Here is a 22700-nt window from a genome sequence, read left to right as displayed (position 1 = left end):
ATTATCTCTCTTTAAAAATAAGCTGTAGTTAAATGCCTTTGAGCTGGCCCGAACTCATGGCCACCCTGTGGATGAGACATCTTCAAAAAAACGCTATCCTTCACTGCTCTGCTTAGGTCCTGTAGACTGAAGCCCATGACCTCCCTGATTGAGCCCATCCTTGTGTGTTCTTCCTCTCTTTCTACTGCCATCTACCTTTCCTAGCATTATTGTCCGTTCTAGTGAGTCATGTCTTCTCATTTTGTGGCCAAAATATGACAGCCTCAGTTTCATCATCTTGGCTTCCTGGGAGAGTTCAGGCTTGATCTGTTCAAGGATTTATTTATTTTTCTCTTCTTGATGTCCACAGTATCCTTAGTATTCTCCTCCAGCACCACACCTCAAATGAGCTGATGGCTTCCCTCCACCTCATGCTTTTATCTACAGTAGGCCTAAATAGGTCTATATATAGTTTTTATTAATTTAATGCATTTTAGTATGTTTAACTGTTTTAATATGTTCTGGTTTTAAGGGCTGTTATCTTTTTTAAAGGAATTTTATTCTTTTAATGAGTGAGGCATTTAAATACCCTTTATTGTATAAGTCTAGAAATTTAGGTCAAAATATTTACCCAAAAACCCTGAGTTGACTTATCCGTGGGTCAATGTATGTACTGTATCTTAACTCTTATTTAAAAGAAGGAACCATCCCCTGGTGAAAAGCAAGGGTATAATCTGTCCCACAAGCACTGACCCCCTCTACTCTCTCATCCATCCAGCTTTAAAAGTAAGTACAAAGAGTTATGTCTGCTGGAATTTTGTAAGTTCTTTGACACTGTTTTGCTTTGCCTCATCTTTTAGATCCTTTGCTATGTGCTCCTAAATTTTACCCTCGACTTATCCATGGGTCATAGCAAAATTCATAATTTTGGCCCCAAAATTTGCCCTCGACTTATACATGAGGTCGACTTATAGTCGAGTATATACGGTAGTTTAATTCTATTTTGGTGCTCACTCTTGTATGTTTTAACTATTGCTCTTTTCATTTGTAAGCTGCTTTTGTGTCTCAGTTTGGAAGCGGGGGGAAAGTGGGACAAAACAACAACCACCCTAAATGCAACAGATCTGGTCTGATCTTGGAACTTAAACAGGATCAGCTCTGGTTAGTACTGGAGTGGGAGACTGCCAATGCATACCAGATGCTGTGGGCTCTAGAGGAAGAAACTGGCAAAACCACCTCTGAGTATTCCTTGCCTAAGAAAACCCTATCGGAGCCAGCATGGTTTGAGTGTTGGACTAAAGAGCTTATCACACCAAGGAGATTGAAAGTTTCTCTTGTGAATATCCCCCCAAAATTGCGAAACGATTTCACACAATGCTGCACAAAACCCGCAATTAAAGTAGCCACAAATAAGCATTATTAACGCACTTCATTTTACTTTTGGGGTTTCAGTGACAATGCATTTCCAGTTGTGATAATCATTTGCACAATTATTCGCCACTTTTGCTTCATTTGCGGGATGCTTTAAATGCGCTTTAATCTCTCTTTAATGCCAAAATTAGTCCCAGTGTGATAAACTCCTATGACTCTGGAGATCAGGATTTGATTCCCTGCTCAGCCATGAAATCCAGTGTCACACTCTCTCAGTCTCAGAGGCTGGCAATACCAAACCCCCCCTGAAGAAATCTTCCAACAAAACTTTATGATAGCTTCGCCTTAGGGTCACCAAAATTGATTTGGGCCTAAAACACACTACAGAAATAATCCAATTTGAGACTGCTTTAACTGCTCTGGCTCAATGCTGGGGAATTCTGGGAAGTATAGTTTTGTGAGACAAACTACAAGTCCCAAGATTCCCTAACACTGAGCCAGGGCAATCAAAGCGGTCTCAAACTGGATTATCTCTGCAGTGTGAAGAGTAGAGCTCTGATGCCGCAACAAACTATAACTCCCTGAACTCCATAGCGTTGAGCTGTGGCTATTAAAACCAGATTATTTTCTGCAGTGTGGATGAATCCTCAGAGCCACTTCTGACAGGCCTTTTTTATTTTCTTTTTTTTTTTGGTTGAGGTGATTTTTCTTGTGTAATTATTTTCGAGACTGAAATCTGTTGTGTGTGTGTGTGTGTTATATATGTATTCTTTTCTAATTTAAAACCAACCTACGTGGACAACATGGAAGTTGTGACTCTCTTTTAGGCCATTAAACCGCTTAATTCACCCGGCCGTCGTTAATAAATACATAATAGGCTGCATCCACACTGGAGAAATACCCGGTTTGACACAGCTTTAACTTTTTGGGCTCAAGGCTATGCAATTCTGGGAGCTGGAATATGTTGTGGGGCCCTCCGCTCTGGGTCCGCAACAAACTCCCAGAATTCCATAGCCTTGAGCCCAAAAAGCTAAAGCTGTGTCAAACTGGGTTATTTGTCCAGTGTGGATGCATACACCTCACTGACAGGACTCTTTTATTTCACCCTTTTTGTGGAGAAACGCGTCCTTCCCCCTTCCCTCATCCCCCAACAAACACACACAAACACACGTTCCCTGCTTGAAATGTTTTATTATTATATTATTGTTGTTTAAAACCCGTGAGGACTGAGCCCCTCAAGCGGCTGCCTGCCTCTCGACGGCGCGCGCAACCGCCTTTCCCTCCCTCCCCTAGTCTTGATTGACATATGCTAATGGCCATTTTTGCGTGTGCTGAACTAAGCGCGGGGGGGGGGAGAAAAACTGCGCACTTCGAGGAGGAGGAGGACTTCACCATAGCGACGGGCGCAGCGACCTCGCCTTTATTAAAAACAACCAACCAACGGGCAAAACCGCTCTCCTGCTTTTGCGCATGCGCGCCCCTGCGAGCCGGCGGCCTCGCCCTTAACCCAGGGAGGTGGTTAACATCAATGCACGCTTACTTCCTGCTTGTCCTCTTTTCCTCCCTCTGGGAAACTGCGCATGCGTAGGGAGAGCTTCCCTATCTCTTTTTTCCCTTCCCCTCCCTCCCTTTTCCCAGCGTCCTTTGCGCGGTGAAGAAGCGTCGACTGGAGGCATTTTGTGTGTCCTGGATATCGGCGGTTGAGGGAGACAAGATGGCGGCGGCCGCTGAGTGAAGCGCCCCTTGGCGGCGGCCAGGGACCCGCTTAGGCTTCTCCCTCCCTCCCCATCTTCGCGGGCTGCCTTCCTGGAAGGGCGGAGAGCGGCCCGGCAGCCGGGGAAGCCTCGGGGGCGCCTGCGCCTTATATATCTCCATCTCAATATAACTATAGATATATAGGGACCCCATTCCGCCATTTCCCCTTCTTCTCTCTCTGCCAAGGCTTCGTCGGCGGGGTCTAGGCGCGTGAATATCCCTCCCTCCCTTCTTCCTTTCCCTCCCCCGTCCCTTCCCTCCCTCCCTCCCTCCGCCATGGCGAGCAGCAGCGGCTCCAAGGCCGAGTTCATCGTCGGGGGCAAGTACAAACTGGTGCGGAAGATCGGCTCCGGCTCCTTCGGGGACATTTACCTGGCTATCAATATCACCAACGGGGAGGTAAAGTTTGGAAGCCTTTTTCTGCTCTGTTTCGGCTGCGTCCACACTGGAGGGATAACCCGGTTTGGCAGCGCTTTGACTCTTTTGTGGCTCAAGGCTATGGAATTCTGGGAGTGGGCCCCACAACAAACCCCAACTCCCAGAATTCCATAGCAGAGAGGCAGACAAAACGCCCAGAGGGGTCTTTGAATGCATTGACAGAAGGTTCCCTTTGCCCCCCCCCCCCAAGTTTCCCCTCCTCTTGCTCCGCGGAGCAGCCTCTGACCCGTCTCCCTCTCCACTGCAGGAAGTGGCTGTGAAGCTGGAGTCGCAGAAGGCCAGGCATCCTCAGCTGCTGTACGAAAGCAAACTCTACAAGATCCTCCAGGGGGGAGTGGGCATCCCCCACATACGGTAAGAACTGCAGCCTTGGGCTGGGGGCAGTTACTTAACACCTCCCCCCCCCCCCCCAAGGATTGGCATGTCTTGTGTTCCTCTGTAGTTGCAGTTACAGGAGTAGCTGCTCTGATGTCTGGGGTGGACCAGTGGAAATGGCTGCTCTCTTTTGTGTTTTTGTTCCAACATGTCTTCCTCTGCTCAGAAAATGGCGGATGTCAAGACTTAAACGTTCCTGGGAAGTGGGGCATGTTTTTGTTATCTCTCTCCTGTGCGTCCTTTCTGACATCAGTATTGTGTCCAGAAAAATGGGGGCGCCTGAGAACGGGGGAGGGGGGAGTAATAAGTATAGAAACGCGGAAGCCCCTTTCTGTTGCTGACAACACATGCGTCACTGAGCTCAGTAATTACATGCTCCTGTTTAAGGCAGGCTTCCTTGCTTTCTTTTGCTCAGCTTTATGGTATCTGTTTTAAGATCTATTTGGGGACTGCCAGGCCTCTTGTTGGAGCAGTACCCCAGGCAAGAGATTAAAAAAAAGTAATACATCAAACTGGAAATAATGAAAAGCAGTTTTAAAGAATGGTGCAGATCCTTTCATGTGGAGAAGTTTTCTTATATAGAGAAGGCTTCACTGATACTTGAAAGTTATGCACCCATCCAGCTGTGAACAGTTTTAAAAATCAGTTTGGTTTTTACACTTGGATATACACAAAAGGCAGTAGATCTTGTCTGGTCTTGGAAGTGAAGGAGGGTCAGCCCTGGTGACTGCAAATGAATACCAGGAGTTAGAGGCTATATTTAGAGGAAGGAACTGGCAAAATATTACCTGAATATTCATTTCTGGACAAAACCCTATGAAATTCATGGGATCACCATAAGTTGACAGATGACCTGAAGGTGAAACACACATACATACACACTAGTGTTAGGTTATATGCGAAGACAGACAGGTAATAGCAATAGTGTAGATGGATTGATTTAGTTTCAAAATCCTGTTTTTTTTTTACTTTTATTCTTGACAGATTAACATTTTGAATTTTTAAATCTCACTTACATATATAACATCTGGTATTCACACTCCAAGAGCAAAGTGAGCTTAATGTAAGCAGATAATAAACTTAGATCCAAAACACACAGTAGAAATAATCCAGTTTGAGTCAGCTTTAACAGCCCTGGCTCAGTGCTAGGGAATCCTGGGAATTGTAGTTTTGTGAGACATCTAGCCTTCTCTGTCATAGGATTCTGGTGACACAACAAACTGGAGTTTCCAGGATTCCCTGGCACTGAGCCAGGGCTGTTAAAGCAGTCTCAAACTGGATTATTTCTGCAGTGTGTTTTGGATCTTAGTTAAAATATTACTTTTGTATTCCCCTGTTCATTTTTCTAAAGTAGGAAAAACATTTGCTATTAAACCAGCAAGAAATGCTGATTCCTTAGTCATTACAGGTATCTGCTGCTGGTAGTTTTGAGCTACAGAGGTAGTAAGCAGTGTTGTAACATGGATAAATCCCTTGCCAAATAGATGCAGAATTTAATGACACACTTCTATGAAGCAACTCCCAGCTCTAATTACACTATGCGGCCAAGGGTATAAAACTGTTTATCATCACACAAAAGACTCTTCTATATTCTGTGATGGATTTTCTGCTTTTAATAAAAAGATTGTCTTTAGGGTTGTCCTTAGACTTAGCAAATGTAATACAAACATCTAGATTTGGGTGATCTTGTCCTAAAAGCCAGCTTTTGTTATAATGCAGGTGTTACAATGAAGCACTGTAGATGCACTTTGAAGTAATGGATTGTATTATGTGTCTGTATTAGTGTGGTCCTTGGCTTAGGCATCTTGCTTTATTTTCTTTGCATTATGTGTTTGTTTATGAAGTGTTAAGTGTCTTTGAAAAAAGAAAGAACTAAAGACTAATACAGGGAATCCAGAAAATGCAGAATATACTTTAGCTATGCAGTTAGATGAGCTTATGTAAGAGAACTAGTTCATACTAATCTTCATAAGTAAATGAAATTGATTTGAGCTGGCAAAGTGTCACATCTCTCTTAGAGAGTGTCAGAATATGGAAGAGTTGTGAAAAGAGCTGCATTTTTCAGCTTTGGAAATCAGTCATGCTGAAGAAATGATACAAACGAAAGTAATATAAAGAAATATCACTGGGAAATAAAAATTTGTTTGTAAAATATTTTGGAATGTTTGCTTAAGTGTTAGATTCATGTTGTTTTGATCTTACAAATAACTTTAAATACTTAAATGAATTGTGCCAACCATGGTTCCTATGCAGTTAATGGTTCAACTCAAACATGGTGCTGAATCACAGTTAAAGAAAGTTTAACTCTGAATGGACAAACCATAGTTTCATTCACTTAGCAAATATAGACCCGGAATTACAGTTTGAAGTGGGTTTTCAGATGGCTTGTGGTAACTAATATTTCCTACAGTATCTCAGTGAACAGACACTGCTTGACATGTTTGTGCACCACAAAGGTGTTGAAGTTAAATGGTTCTGAAAGGCTGAAACCGTTAGTTTGTACATTTGGAAGCTTAGTCTCTGGTCTGTATTCCAAACCCATTGTTACCACAGACAGTGCAGTGTTTCCACAAGATATTAAGATTACTGCTGTATAGCTGTAAAAGCCATGCTAATTTATCAAGTTCAGAATACAAACAAAACAGTGAAGTAGATAGATCTTGGGTGCATAGTTAATATGTCAGTGGACTGTTAATCGCTAGAAGTTTTAATAGATTTTTATGCTCATCTGTTGTTGGTATGGTATGTGTGTATTTGTTATTTTATTGTTACCTTTGTTTTGATTTTACAGGGGGCCTTTGGTATCTGCTGGGGTTTGGTTCAAGGAACACACACACACACACATCCCACCATGGATACCAAAATCCACGGATGTTCAAGTCCCATTAAATACAGTGACATAGTAAAATGGTGCCCCTTAAATATAATGGCAAAATCAAGTTTTGCTTTTTGGAATTTATTTTTAAAATATTATCAAGCCTTGGATGGTTGAATCCATGGATGAGGAATCTGGATATGGAGGGCCAACTTTTTTTTTTCATACATGTTCTCCGCAGCCTTTGCATTGTCTAGGTGATGAAAGATTGAATATAAATAAAGTTTATTCGTGACTGGATTGTGTTGAACTGTAATTTTTGTTGGAGAGTGCTTTGAATATGGTATAATAGGAGCTTACAGCTTCATGTATTGTGGCTAATATGTGTTATAAAGAGAAAATTTTTGCACATTATATATTGTGAATAATGAACTGGAATTAGTAATAGCATAATTACAAATGAATACATAAAATATCATTAACTATTTCCACAGAGCAGCATGCTTTCACTGTACTGTAAATTATTCCTTCACTTTATGAAGGTTGTAAATAAAAATGATACTTTTAACTTAGTTCTGAAAAGTTGTTTGTCAGTATTAGAATGAAAAGAATATTGTGGTTGAATTCTGAGTACCAAACTCTGCTGTGGAATTATTAGCACTTAAATTAAGATAACACCTGAGATTTGCAGACACATTGATGACATCTTCCTACCCCCCCCCCACACACACACACACTTAGTAATATGGTGAAGACTAAATATGTTTACATGGCCGCAGACTATCTGGATTGTAATGTGGGTAAGGGGGGGAAATGTGTGTGAAGTCAAATGGAGTGAGATGTCTTGGAAGAAGTCATGGCCAACTGTAACCCTGAACAGAAGCATACCACCCTATTACATTTTGTTGCAGTTCCTGTTTATTTTATTTATGTTTAAACATGGAATGTAATAGTTACGGGCCAGATCAAAAGTCTGTGCAGGGAGCTGCTTAAAGCGTTTTCTGAGATCAATCCCCCTTGCATTGTTCAAGTAAGATTCTTTTGAAGCTCATGGGGTTGTCTTCAAAATACAGTCAGCCTTCCATATCACCACAGGCTTGTTCTCCACCCACAGATATGAAATATCTGACGTCCATATAATTCTATGGACAGGCTTGTGTCTGCATCAGTGCAGCTGAGTGCTTGCACTGCCATTGACCCATATGGGGCAAGTTAAGCCACGGACACTCCAGATGCTGGATTGGTAGTTTGCTGATGGATGGCCAACTGGCATGAGAAGCTGTAGTTGCCACGTGTATGGTTTTAGGTCTACTTAGCAATTGCTTTGGATCTTGTGGGTTTTTTTTTTTTCCTGATACAAAGATGTTTGGTTGCAGCTACATATCGTAGTTGTTTACACCAATTGTTCTGGATGGATACAGCATGTGTTGCATCTGTTATAATTACCCAAATATCCAATATTTGAATGAAAGTGTAGATGCTATTTCTTATTTAGAATTTTATAACTATTAGCATGAGTTGTAACCCTGATTCTTTGTCATAAACAAGTTGTTATAGGAAATGTGAAGTCTAAATTTTGCCATGTACCTCTTGGGCTGTTTAAGGCCCAGAACCCTTTTTAAGTTCTGGAAATAAACCAGACATCATTTCCTATTTAGTTTCAACTTTTAAAAAAGTCTGAAATAAGTGTAGGGGAAGAACATGGCAAAACTGCCCCAGGGGCATTTTTTTAAAAAATTAAAAGTTAAAAAAATAACAGTTAAACAAGTGGTCATGCTGTTGACACTTTGTGACTTTAACTGAACACAGGAACCTCTGGCTAAACTTTCACAGATTCCAGTATTAGTGTATCCTTGTCGAGAGGCATACTTCAACAAAAGGAATACAGTTAATCTCTAGACAAACTCACAATATTTTTCTGGTTTGATATCAAGCAATAATTTATACAGTATTTGTGAACTCTGTAGTGCTTCTGAAATCAGTGATGAGATTGGTTACAAACCTCTTAGGTACCCAAGTGGTACTTGGAAAATTGTCCTAAGGAAAATAGTCAAAATATTAAAATTTATGGGTAGTTTTCAAGTTCTCAAAGTCAGTACTTAAGCACTAATGTGAAATTGTTGCTTGATGAGTTGCTGCCAGAATCTGGTAGAATCATTTTTAATAGCAAAATATATTTTTAATACTCAGTGATGACGTCAAGGGAGCCAGGTGATTCCTGCAACCATCTTTTCCTTTCCCTCAAATGTTTCTAAGCCCTTGCCTCAGTCTAGCTCTCTGTAATACTAAGTTGGGAGCAGGGTCCAGGCGGAGAGGGAAGAGGCGAGTTGCAGCAGAGCCTTTTCTATTCAGTGCTAGACCTGGCTTTATACTTAGGCATTTGGTCTTGTTTTATTTTTCCATTTTAAGGATTGGTCCACTGCTTAGTGAAGGAGTGCCGGGGAAAGTAGTTGCTATCACTGCCCTCTGGTTTTCCTCAAATGTCTCTGGTCCCTTTTCTCCAACATAGTATCATAGAGAGATGGTACTGAGGGACAAAGGTTCAGAGGGGGGAAAGGGGAGATTGTAGTAGTTGCGTGTTTTGGTTTTTCTCAAGGCCCAAACCTAAAGGAAAGCAGTGGGTTAAGGTACATCTGCACCATCACCCTGCCATTTTGGAAACTACAGTAATGGTGGTGGAAGGCATCTTTTCCTTTCCCTCAATGTCTCATTAATCCTGCTCAATGTCTCATTAATCCTGCAGCTGGGCCTATTAATAAAGACATGAAATATAAAAATGCATGGCTTGAGAGGCCAGCAGTGCATCATTCCCATCTACACAATTCACAGGCTTAACTCCAGAAGAGGAATAAGTTGTCCCTTTCCCCTTGATCTGTTTGTGCAAAATACATTTTGCACATTGCTGATATAATTCTCTTTGTTTAAGGTGACAAATTAATTGTTTTCCCTGCTGCAGCTGCTGAATTCTTTTGTGGGGGTGGGGGTGGGGGGAATGTAGATTTATTAACTGTAACCAACTTTGTTTTATTTAGTGGAACTGACGATTGTACACAGAACATTCCCAGGAACCAATTCTGGTCTGACCACCTTAGCTTTTCAAAGCTTTCAGAATATGTACTGTTCCTGTTCACTCCCTCTTTTTCAGTTACTAGTGTGTTGAAGGAGGAATGCATTGATAATGCATTTATCCCCCTTTCTCTCCTTCTCTAGTTAAACCATGGATTTAGTCCAACACTCAAGCCACTACACCAGGCTGGCTCCAATAAAATCTGAACATAGAATGCAGGTAAACTGGGCAATATTCTAAAGGCAGTTCTTTAAAATATGAAGAGAGCCAGAGTGGTGAAGTGGCTGGAGTGTTGGACTATGATTCTGGAGGCCAGGGTTTAATTACCAGTTCAGCCATAAAACCCACTGAGTGAACTTGGGAAAGTCACATGCACTCAGCCTCAGGGGAAGGCAGTAGTAAACCTCTTCTGAACAAATCTTGCCAAGAAACCCCGTGATAGCTTTGCCTTAGTGTTGCCATAAGTCGGAAACTACTTGGAGGCACACAACAACAATAGAAAACTTCAAGTATGTGTAAGGGCCTATTAGAATGTTGGGGAACCCCCCCCCCTGCTGTTTCTAATAGCCTAGAAAGTCTCTTAAGATATAGAGGATCATTTGTGGAGAGATAGGGCAGCATTTATTTATTTATAAACCATCTTTCTCTTGGAATGGGACCCGTTTTGGTTCACAGAAGAATCAGCTGAAACAATACAGTTTTAAAACACACAATTAAATCATTCCATTAAAAAGATAGATTAAAAACAGTTTAAAATTATTTTTAAAAGCAGAAGTGAAAAATAAAGTGCAATCTTTATTTAGCTTCTTTGCATCAAAACTTTCTGGTTAGTTCTTTGGTTGTTGGAAGATCTAAGTCTTTCTTATTCTGAAGTTGGGAGGCAGCCTTTCTTAATTCATTTTTAATAAAGCCAACAACTGCTTATTGTTGTTAGATTGGTGGTTCTGCAAGTCCAGTTAACTAATTAGAATCTAATTCTGTGCCTTAGTAGCTTTATGTTTGTCAGCCAGTAATCTGTGTATGTGTTAAGTGGAGAGATATTTATTGTGAAGTATGGTGTATATATTTTGAACCAACAGAGAGCTCTGTGGTTGTAGCTTATTTTTTCCCCAGCATCCATATGTTCAGCCTCTCACTAGATGGTCTGTATAATAATTGTTGGGAAAAGCATGGTAATACGAGTTTAAGATTTTGTGAATTTGTTTTACCAAAGCATAAAGATTAATTGTGCAGCTGCATGTGAAGGATACCTTTCATATTAGAGAGATCTTTAGTAATGAGTAAATGATAACCAAGTAGCTTCTCACTGTGTTCACACCATTTATTGTGTAAAACACTGTAAGTCCTACCTGGGAAATATGCAGTCTTAGTTCCCCCCCCCTCCCCTATTGTAATCCTTCTGAAAATGAGAAGAAGCATGTTTTTTCAGGCAATTGTATAAAACATTGGTCCCCAAACTTTTATCTTTCAAGTGTTTTGGACTTTAACTCACAGAAATGCTAGTCAGCTTGGCCAACTGCCAACAGTTCTGGGAGCTGAAGTAAAAAATATCTGGAGAACCAAAGTTTAGGAATCATTGCTATCTATAAAATAAGGTGTCATTCCCTCCTTAGAGCCACTGACATTTGGACTATGACTCTAGAGACCAGGGTTCAAATCCCTGCTCAGCCATGGAAATCCACTTAGTGACCTTGAGCAAGCCAGATTCCCTCAGCCTCAAAAGAAGGCAAAGACAACCACTTCTGAACAAATCTTGCCATGAAACCCCTGTTTCCTTGGGCTCCTCATAAGTCAGAAACAACTTGAAGGCACACAACAACAAAGTTCCCTATCTGCTTTGTTTTAGTGGGGAATTTCCTCCTCTGTAATTGTAACTGACCTTATGTCACTTCCCCTATGTGACTTGAGACTGTAACTTACAGCAGGTCCCAGGAGTTGAAATCATTTTCCAGATCAAGCCAAATTGTTCAACCTTGCTTTGTCACTTTTGGAAGGTAAGGGAAATGCAAACTGATCAACGAAAATCAAGAAAATTGTGATTGCAATGTGTCCAGACTTTGGTGGAGGACTTTCTCTTGGTACCATCATTGTCATGCTTGGTAAAGACATAGGAAAGGGCATTCTCAGTGGCTTCTCCTAGACTAGGGAATTCTCTCCCATGAGAAGCTGAATTGAGCTCTTTGCTCTTGTTCCAAATGCAAGGGAATGCATTTGCTTGTGTTCAGTTATTAATTGGCTGCTTCAGAAGGTCTTCTGATGGGCTATGTGTATCTCTTGCTTTGTTTTGGATTGTCTCCTCATAGGATTTTCAGGGTAAAAATATATTCAGAAGTGGTTAACCTGTGCCACCTTTTGCACAGCACTGATAAGAGTTAGCTGAAGTGTCACTGCTGTCATCTCTGAGGGAACCTCTGTCAGTATCAGCTCAATACTGCTGCTGCCCAATAGCTTTTCTGCTGTCGTTATCATTAAGGCTGCGAGTTACTTCTTCTGATGCAGCTGTTAACTCCCTGAACAAAATGGTGCCTGGTTTCTCCAATTTGAGTATTGTGCAATGGATGACTTGCCTAACAGTGTAGTGTCCTGACAGTACTACTCTCAGGGACTCTGGCACATTCAAAACCTTTCCTTGTCTTTCTTTTAGACATCCATGGAGAAATCAGACCTTATACAGAGAGTCCTGTCTTCCACCTAAGTCTACTCTTCAGTATTCCTTTTCTGTTTCTGTTGATGACATTTCTATTTGACCAGTCCAGGAAGCCCATAGTCTTGGTTTTATTTTTTACTCTTCTCTGTCGTATATCTTCCAGATCCAGACCACAGCTAAGGCATGTAAATTCTTTTTATATAATATTGCCAAAATCCGACCATTTCTCTCTGCCTCTACTGCCAAGATTCTGGTCCATGCCCTAGTGGTCTCGCGACTTGATTTCTGTAATCTCCTTTTGACTGGGCTTCCTCTTTCTCTCTTCGGTCCTTTAATTTCTGTCCAGGATTCAGCTGCATGCATTATTACATCCATCCACCGCTTCGACTATATCTCTCCTTTATTGTCATCCCTTCACTGGCTCCTCCTCCCTTTCCGTATTCAGTATAAGCTCCTGTTGTTGACTTTTAAAGCCCTGCATGTGCTGGCCCCTCCTTATTTATCTAACCTTCTTTCTCCTCACCTTCTCGCTCGGTCCCTCCGTTCTGGTAATCAAGATCTGCTGTCTCAGCCTAGGATTTTATCTGCCCTGTCCCGGATTCGTCCCTTTTCACTTGCTGCCCCTCACTCCTGGGACCTCCTTCCCTCACAAGCACGGGTCATCACTTTAACCAGTTTCAAAACTGAGTTGAAGACCATTCTTTTCAGAGAAGTGTTCCTAGGCATTGCGTGTATTTGTTATTTGGTGTTGTTAATTTGTTGCCTGCTTCACTTTATTGAATCCTTTCCTGTATTGTTATGTATTATTTATATGTATTATGCTATTATTTCTTAGATTGTATGCCATGGGCAGGTTTACTTTATTTTATTGTTTGTATGTACAGTGCTGTATAAATCAGCGCTATATTATTATTATTAATAATAATAATAATAATATTGTATTTAGTGCTCTTGGTTTTATCTATTTTATGATGTGTTTTGTAATTGGTTTTAAACTCTATGGAAACTGCTTTGATCTTTTTGGAAAAGCGGTATATAAATAAAATTTATTATTATTATTATTATTAATAATAGGAAAGCTGTTTTAAAGCGGTGGTGGTGGTAATAGTAAAACAGGAATTTTGACTCATTATTGTCTACTATTTAGCATAGAAATGTTTCTTCTCTGTTAATACAAAAGGGAATGAAGGTGCATCTGTCCTGGGACAGATGTTAAACACTCACTTTACATTTTAAAAGAGTCAAAATAAGGAATAGAAGAAAAAATAACCAAACCAATTTTCTAAGGTGTTAAAGACAGAATAGTGCCCAAATCAGTATCCCATAGAAGTGTGTGTGTCGTTTTAGTGACTTAGCCTTTCATATTTGGAAGAAAGGTGCAATATAAATTAAATAATTCAATAAATATCTATGAGTAATGGTCTTCAGACTTTGTATTGAGTTATCAGTAGTTGATGTTTCTACCCTTCACAAAGGTGACTAATGCAACAGTACAATATAGGTTGCAGCAGTGATAGATGAAAGCATTGGATAAAAATAAAACAGTTGGAAGCTATTTAGGTCTTAAAATCAGTTTTGCTCAGTCTGGGACTGATAAAAACTTATACTTGCTGCAGCATGAGGCATGTACCTAATTGTAGGCAACCTGCAATTATGTATTCTGAGTAGTACACATTTACCATACATATAGTTTTTAAAACATGGTAACTGCAGATTTATAGTAACCAAAAACATACTGCCTGTTCCCCAGTATAGAAATACCACAGACTTCCATACATAAGAGTTATGCATGGGAAGAGAATGATAGACAAGAGAGAGATTTTTCTTTCCATCAGGCCCAGAGCTGTGTTAAATGAAAAACTTGCAAATAAGGTTTGCAGTTTGGGGATTTTTGAAAGCACCCATTTTCTTCAAATAGGGTTTGTCTGCTTCAATTAGATTGCAGAAATGGTCTGCAAACACTCAGACTCCACCTATTGCCTTGCTGCTCATTTTGCAATTGCATATTATTGAACTCTTTGAAGTCAGTCATAGAGATTTCTAGAAATCAGATAAAATTTTTACTATATCATACTATTAGATAAGTGCTTATTTTTAAGAGGACAGTTTTGAACAAGCCGTGGCCAGATGTCAAACTTTCATTTTAGTTTTGTTCTATAGCTATCACCAGTTGATGAAGATAAATACAAAGGTTATTATAAATTGTTCTACAAGACCTCCGTACTAAATAATATGAGAATCAGAGCTATGCAGTCACATGCACAAGCACCAGTATATTAAAAGAACCTGAAAATTAGGTCAGCAGTCTATTTCAGTGTATTTTGATTCAAATCAAAATACAAGTTTAAGTAATAAAACAGGAGGAAAACAGAATCTGAAGATATTGAAACATATGTGGAATGAGGAAAAGTACTAAAACTATGCCAGCCACAGATGCTGGCGAAACATAAGGAAGAAACATTTCTAGAACATGGCCACATAGCCTGAAAAACCCACAAAAAACTATGTTTATATATTGTAACAATATGAATTAGTTATGTAAATGTTTTCAGATAGCCAAATAGTTGAGCTTCATCTTGAAAGTCAAAAGGAGTTAGATTGTAATTTCTGGCTTGGTGTGATACATCTGACTTGTAACTGGAAAAGCATTAAATGTTATTTGTTCTGATGATGCACTGAACAAAATTATTCAAATAGATTTAGTTGTGTGTGTGTTTTCTTTTGTTTTTGTGGATAAATACTGCCCAAAACTTCCAAATGGTACCTGACCAGTGCTTTCTTCAAATTGCTACTGTTGGAAGACTTCAGAAATTATGATGTTTGCCTTTATCCCCACATATAAAATTGCTAAGTATCTGTGGATAAGCCAAATATGAATTTCCTTTTTCCCCCTGGGGAGGGGGGGAATGAACAAAATAAAAATGTCTAGAAGGAGTAAGAAATAATTTATTGACTTTGGATCTTTTAGTCTTCATGTTCTACATCTTTAAAAACAGGATTGAACACAATTAAATTGGACTCAGATTCAGTTGGGCTACATGTATTCTTTCTTCCCCAGCTAGGCAGGCATCATTTACTGTGGCTGGAAGCATATAACCCCCTTTGGGTCATTTTAAGCCACTTCCATTTTTTAAAAAAAGGCTCTTTCTAGTCCTAAAATGTCCTGGATGGCTGCAAAATATGGCCCAAAAAAAAAAAAAATACCCAAGAGGGATTTGGGGGTGAAAAATGTTGAACAAAATGTTGACCTTTGGAGGACTTGAGGTCACATGTGGTCTGCAGACTTCACTTTGCCCACCCCTTTCCTAGGCAGTTGGAGAATGTTATAATGTCTCAGTAAGGCTGTCACTATATTGGACAATATCAAGCATTGCATTCAGAAACAAAACACTCAAATAGTAAACCTGCAGCTCGCATAAAAACTGCAACCAAAACCTACTTGTGAAGCTTAAAATGGCTTTTATGGAAACAGGTCCTGTAGATTTAAACCATTTCTGTGCAAGTTTCAGAGCCAAAAACAGTTGGCAGCTTTTTTTATGCAGAGCTTCATGAGCTGATCAGATGACCTGAGTAAAATTAGAAAAGCTGCAAAGTTGTTGTCTAGATCCCAGTTGTTAGCAATTAACATGATATTGTTTAAGAACTTGCTTGATGAGAAGAAGGACAAAATTGCATTTGTAGCAAATAAGCACTGAAAAACTAATGAATATTAGGTGGGCAAGTTTAACCTTGAATATCAAATGTCAAAATAGTACTTGTAAACTTGGTTGAGAGAAGACTTTTGAAGTTCATGTTGGTTTGTGGCTTATTATCATTGAATCATCCTGTCACTATGTACAATCATTAGAATGTTACAACAATTAGAATATAGACTACTTGAATTTCAGTGAACAGGAAGTTGAGTTCATGATACGGCAGTTGCGGCCCTACCTGGACCAGGGGGACCTTGAAATGGTAGTACACGCTCTGGTAACCTCTCGGCTGGATTTCTGTAATGTTCTCTACATGGGGCAACCCTTGTACCAAACTCGGAGGCTACAATTGGTTCAGAATATGGCAGCAAGGCTGGTCACTGGATGTTCCAGGACCAGTCATATAACACCTATCTTACAAGATCTACACTGGCTGCTGATGCACTTCAGGGCACAATACAAGGTGTTGGTTATAACCTATAAAGCCCTGAATGGCTTGGGCCCAGGGTACTTGGGGGACCGCCTCTCCCCATATAATCCACCCTGCACTCTCAGATCGGGCAAGAAACATCTACTAAGAGTTCCTAAATTTAGATACATGTCATCTCAGAGGGCTTTCTCGATCACAGCCCCACAGCTCTGGAACTCTTTGCCCAATGAGCTCCGCACTGTCACCTCCCTAGATGTGTTTAAGAGGAATTTGAAGACCTTCCTATTCTGCCAGGCTTTCCCCCCATGAGCTCTGATGTTATTCTAATCCCCCTTCGATGATGTATACTGTCAATCCAGCTATTGCATGGTTTTTTATGGTTTTAATCTGTTGTGGTTGTTGTACAGTTTTGGCTTGTTCATGTTGGTTTTCTTTGATTGTATGGAGGGTGGGTTTGTACACTGTCGGGATATTGTTGTAATTCATTGTTTTGTTGAATTTTAATGTTGGAAACCGCTGTGATCTGTATAGGAATAGCGCTATACAAATAATAATAATAATAATAATAATAATTATTATGATACATTGATTAAGCAACAATACAGTGTTTTAGCAGCAGCTGCCCACAAGGAGTGCACGGCTGAGCTTTAAGCAGCAAAACAAAATAAAGTTGCTCTGGACACATTTTACAATGATGCTTTAATGGCCGGCAAGAACTAGCAAATGTTGTCAGAATGTATCTTACCCTTTCTCATAACATTTCAATTGAGAGTAGATTTCATTAGATAATAAAGCAACACACGAAAGATTGGGTATATGTAATTCCATTATGGGAAAATAAATGGGGGAAAACAGCAACAATAAGTTCTCAAGATTGGAGTAATTTATAATATTTATTAATTAATATAAATGATAAATAGTAATATGATAGTTAAATAACAAATTATGTAAGAGAAAAGGACAGGTTATATGACTATATATCAGAAAAGGTAGGAACAAAACATGAAACATGCCCTGAACAGAAAAAGATCAGGGATTCAAGTCAGTAGAATGTATATATAGAGGTGTGAAAGAAGAAAGGATGAAGATGAGAGAGGAAGTTAGAATGAAGTGGGGGAAATGTAAGAAAGTATGAAGTATGTGAGAGGTTGAGCGGCTGCAAGGATGGAAGAAAGAGAGAAAGAAGAAAATAAGGAAAGTGAAGGACTAAGGAAGATGGAATGTAGGAGAGTAAGAAATATTAAAGAAGAAATAGAAGGGAAAGCAGAAATAAAGAATGGGAAGGAGAAGAGGGTAAGATGAAGGGGATGAGAGGAGACAATAAGTTGCAAAAGAGAAGGTACATAGACACAGACATAGAGCAAAAGTGGAATACTGACATAGTAGGTAAAATTATTTTAAAATTATATTAAAGTATAATTCAGATAGTGTACGGTTTATGATAATTGTATGTATAGGTGGATGTTCGTATTAATGTAGTAATACATAAGGGATCCATTTCGGATTCCCTCCCTCTCCCAGCATAAGGCAAATTCCACCTATGATCAAGCCTCATTCACACAGTGTGGCATGCGCCCCATTCACCATATTAGGTCCACGTGACCTCAAGTCCTCATTTGTTGAGCCTGTGTATGGCATAAGCATTCTGTATTTGCTTGGGTTTTTTATGAACAATTGTAGAATAAAGATATTAAATAGATTTTTTTTTAGTGTTAGCAGAGATTGTACATGAAGAAATGATTGTCTGTTAACATCAGGTTTGTGATGCTATCCTGAGGTCTGGAAGACTCTTAAGTCTGTTGAAATTAGCAAGAGTATACAGTCAGTCCTTTATATTCACAGCTTCAAACATCTGTGGCTTGAAAATATATATTTTTTAAAGTAATTCCAAATACCAAATCTTGATTTTGCATTTTTATGTAAGGGACACCATTTTGTTATGTCATTGTATTTAATGGGACTTGAGCATCCACAGATGTTTTTACCCACGAGGGGGGGGGGAGACTGGGACCAAACCCCAGTGGATAATAAGGGCCCATTGTATTATACCTGCTCAGACTAGTTCATGAAGTACAGTGTACACACGTCATGTGCGGCTTTCAGGATACGCTGAAAGCCGCGTGGGGAGAAGAGGTGGCACGTCTCATAGGGACTAAGGGGCGTGCGCCCATTGCCATATTGTGGCATGCACAAACCCCATTCATTTAAATAGGGCTCGAGCATAGGTAGCATTTCCTTTACGCGGGGGAATCTGGAATGGATCCCCCACGTAAAGCAAAGGCACACTGTACTTGATAGATAAAAAAGAAGAAAAGGGAGAAGTTCGGTACTTGTATACAGTGGTCCCTCTGGATTCGCAGCCTTGGCATTCGCAGTTTCGGTCATTCACGAGGCCAAGGCTGTGGCTCTCCCTCCCTTAGCAGAATCTCCCCCCCACACACACACACACACACCAGCGCTGGGGTCTTCAGTTGGAGCCCGGGCTACTGGGGCTTGTAATCAGCTGCAGCCAATTGACATTCTGCACACCCATTGGCTGCAGTAGAGGGGGCAGGCATGCACACATTGGACCCCAAAGCTGCTGGGAAAGAAAGTCCTGATGGCTGCTGGGCCCAATTACAAGACCTGGCGGCCCAGGCTCCCATTAAAGTCCCCAGAGCTGGGGGGAAGATGCCAATAAGAAAGGGAGGAAGGGAGGGAATTCACAAATAGCCAAGTCCCATTGTCCCCAATGATGCCACTGGGGACCATGGGATTTGAATAGTTGCGAAATGTTGGATTCACAACCCCCCCCCCCAAGAATGTATCCCCTATGAATCCAGAGGGACCACTGTAGTTTTAAGAATATCTGTGAATTTTTAAACTTGGAGGATGTTTATTTAATGGTTCGGGAACAGAAAATAAAATGTTGGTGACAATCTTTTGGAAACATTTGCTTATAGAACTTACAGAATAGAAGCAAGTTTTATCCACATGTTTCCTGCTTTTATAATCATTTTTTGCTAGCATATATAGATAATCACAGATTTTAAAATATTCATTGTTATTCTATCATTATCATTTAGACAAATTTGGGGGGGGGGGGTTATGTAAGTGTATGAAGTATAAGCAAGTGATGCTGGGGATTTTAAAATAAGGACATTGTGGGTTCTAATTAGATTTCTAGAGTAAAATGGTGGTTGCCATTTCTTCCTGCTTGATGGTTGTTAGACATCTGTTACAAGATGTGGTTGTTGCATAAGTGAATACTTCTCTGCAGATCTTTTCTGTTTATTTCATACTCAGTATTGTGAAATGACAAGTAGCAGTATTTCTCCTATAAAATAGTGAATTTGATCCTGAATTGCTCTTGTGTTTATGGAAGCGACTGATTTAATGGTGACCGCTGCTAGTAGAAGAGAAGTTTCTTGCCAAGTATCTTTTCTATCAGTGGTCTGGAGGACTCTCTTTTGTTGTGTTTGTTCCTTCTCTTTCCCCCCCCCCCCTTGCTTTCTTTCTTTATTTTTGGGGAGAGAGGGAGAAAGAGAGTGTGAACGCATGCATGAGCAAGCAGCCTGCAGGAGGGAAGGAAGTTAGCAGAAATGGCACACCTTCCTCCTGTCAGCAGGAGTATCTTGGCAAGATCAGCAACAATGCTGATAAGGCTAATGAAATAAAAATATGCCTGAATAGAACAGATCTTTCCCCCTCCTTGTCATTCTCTAAATGGATACTAGTCATATACTGTATGTGTGCACATTCTCAGAAAGCAACTAGGTATTGGCTTTGTTGCAACTGATGTTAAAGACTGGCTGAGTTGATAGACTATAACTACTGTGATTTTTGACAAGTCAGATTTGGTAGGTTTGTAATTTGTGAAAGTCTAATGGAATTATTCCCCAGTTTTCCATTGATTTATTTATTTCATTTACACTTTTTTTTCTCACAAGATGGGACCAAGATGGCTTGCAAAAATAGTTTTTTCCAAAAGTTGGCATTCTGTGTCCATTGAACAGTCACTGTGCTTTCTTTGTATTATTTTGTTTATGGAGGTGGTTACTCCACCTGTTTTTCCCCTTTAAAGTATACATTTCAGGTTTGTCTCAAGCTTGCTGGTTTTCTGTCTTGTATGTGGGTGATGCTATTTTGATATTATTCGTCTACATAAGTATCACTTGCAACAAAGTGTTGTAGTATGTTCTTGTTTTGGATGCTTCTGTCCATTCCACCAGCTTTTTCCTTTTTCCATACTAGCTTCTTCCCACTTTACTATCAACTTCTGTTGTAACACCATATTATTTAAGAGCTATCAGTATATCTGATTATGCAGATAAAGATTATGTAACTGAACTCTAATGTTTCATCGCCACATGATATTCAACAGTGGGCTAAAATAGCCACATAAAATATATTTCATTTAAATATTCTCAATTCACATTTGTTTCTACTCAGAATCTGTTTTTGAAACAACACTAATGTCTAACATGGAGTTAGACATGTTTAAGCAATTTGAAATAATTACACTTAAACATGCTTAGTAAACATTGGATTTACTACAGTCTTTTCTGACTTTGAATATTCATTTTTACCTTCCTGGACTGCAGAAAGCTGGATGTTTGTGCAAATTAAAACACATTCATTTGTTCTTGCACCTTATTATCTTGTTTCTTGATTTGGATTAAATTGTAAAGTATATAGATCAGTTCTCATACAATACAGAAGATGCAGGGAATTAGAAGCAGTTAATAAGATTCAAGTTATGTATGTGATTTAGTGGGTCTGCTCAAGTAAGGATTAGGTTTGTCTTAAGGTGGGGAAATGTGTGGCCCTCCAGATGATATTGGATTACAGCTTCCAGAATTATTCACCATTGGCCTCGCAGGCTGGGGCTTATGGGAATTGTAGTCATGCAACATTATGAGAGTCACTCAATTCCGATACCTGCCTTAAAGCATCTCATTTATTCTAAACAAGAAGATACTTCATATGGGGTGTCTAACCTGTAAAACGTATAGCCTCATTCCATTAGAAAAAATACAGGAGGTGGAGGTAGGGGATGTGGTGTTTCCTCAGTTATTTCAACCCTTTACATCTCTCCCATTCTCAGGTTAAATTCAGAGTGGGGAGTGCAATCTTGTACTTGAAAGCCCCACTTGAATACTGATAAGTGTATAGGAAAGTATAGGTCTTGGGTAATAACTGTGCTCTCTCAGATTTACTAACACTTATTGCAGAGTATTCTTGTGTGAAAGTGCTTATCATGTGAAGGCTCACTAAAAGCTATAGTTAACTATGACAGCTAACAACTATGACGGTAACTTTTCCAGGCATTTAGTCCACAAAAAGAATTCTTATCATCAAGTATAGTTATTCATTTATTATTTATTTTGTGTACATTCCTCTTTTCTCCCAAGACAGGACCCAAGGTGACTCACACCATGGATTAAAACAAAATAGAGTCGAAGAAACAGTGATTAACCTAAAAAGGTTTAAAAGCACTTGACTAAATCAACCTGTTAAAAACTGCACTTAAACAGCTTAAGCTCATGCTTCTTGTAATGTTGCACACGTCATTATTCCTTAGAATAATCATTTAATGCATAATCATATGGGGTATGTTGAAAGTGTATGCAGTGATGGCCAAGTGGGGAAAAACAGTGTGTTGTTTTGGGTTGTTTGTTGTCAAATTCATGTTTGTCATGTTCAGTTAGTGATGGTCACAGGAGACCAGCCTGTGTTTTGTAGTGGTGTTGAATTAGAACAGTGGGAGGCCAGGGTTTGAATCCCTGCTTGGCCACGTAAGCCCACTGGGTGACCTTAGGCAAGTCACATTCTCTCCACCTCAGAGGAGAGGCAAAGCAAACCACCTCCAAACAAATCTTGCCAAGAAAAGCCCATGATAGATCAGTATAAGTCAGAAATGAAGACAAACAAAAACAGCAATTATTTAACAACTACAAGTCTTCAGGGATGTTGCTTTTGTTCAGCTTAATTTCATTTAGTTCTGCATTTGTATCTGTAAAACGTGTTCAAGGTCATTATATTTTGTGACACATCCATAAAAATAACTACCCTAATGTGTATGCATTTGCTCAGAATCTGCTGTTTTGTAGGTAGAGGGTTACTACCTAACTAGAAATTCAGGAAAATGA

General features: G+C 39.7%; 1 protein-coding gene across 3 annotated transcripts in view; it reads left to right on the top strand.

The window, feature by feature from the left end:
- The first annotated feature begins 2908 nt into the window (after positions 1-2908).
- The window catches only part of LOC149284492 (casein kinase I), a 54786-nt gene continuing 34994 nt past the window's right edge, over positions 2909-22700 (top strand). Inside the window, exons 1-2 of one of the 3 annotated variants that reach the window (XM_089496712.1) lie at positions 2909-3504; positions 3791-3897. In XM_089496712.1, the coding sequence (XP_089352838.1) occupies positions 3382-3504; positions 3791-3897 (230 nt within the window). In that variant the 5' untranslated portion in view covers positions 2909-3381. The remainder of the gene's footprint in view (positions 3505-3790; positions 3898-22700) is intronic. The other 2 variants (XM_089496711.1, XM_089496713.1) reach the window with 2 other exon arrangements.

Source organism: Sceloporus occidentalis, unplaced genomic scaffold (assembly GCF_023333645.1).
Source record: "Sceloporus occidentalis isolate IW3139 unplaced genomic scaffold, rSceOcc1.0.p SCAF_92, whole genome shotgun sequence".
Lineage (NCBI taxonomy): Eukaryota > Metazoa > Chordata > Lepidosauria > Squamata > Phrynosomatidae > Sceloporus > Sceloporus occidentalis.
Note: the sequence above shows the minus strand (reverse complement) of the source record. Positions and strands in the feature narration are given on the sequence as shown.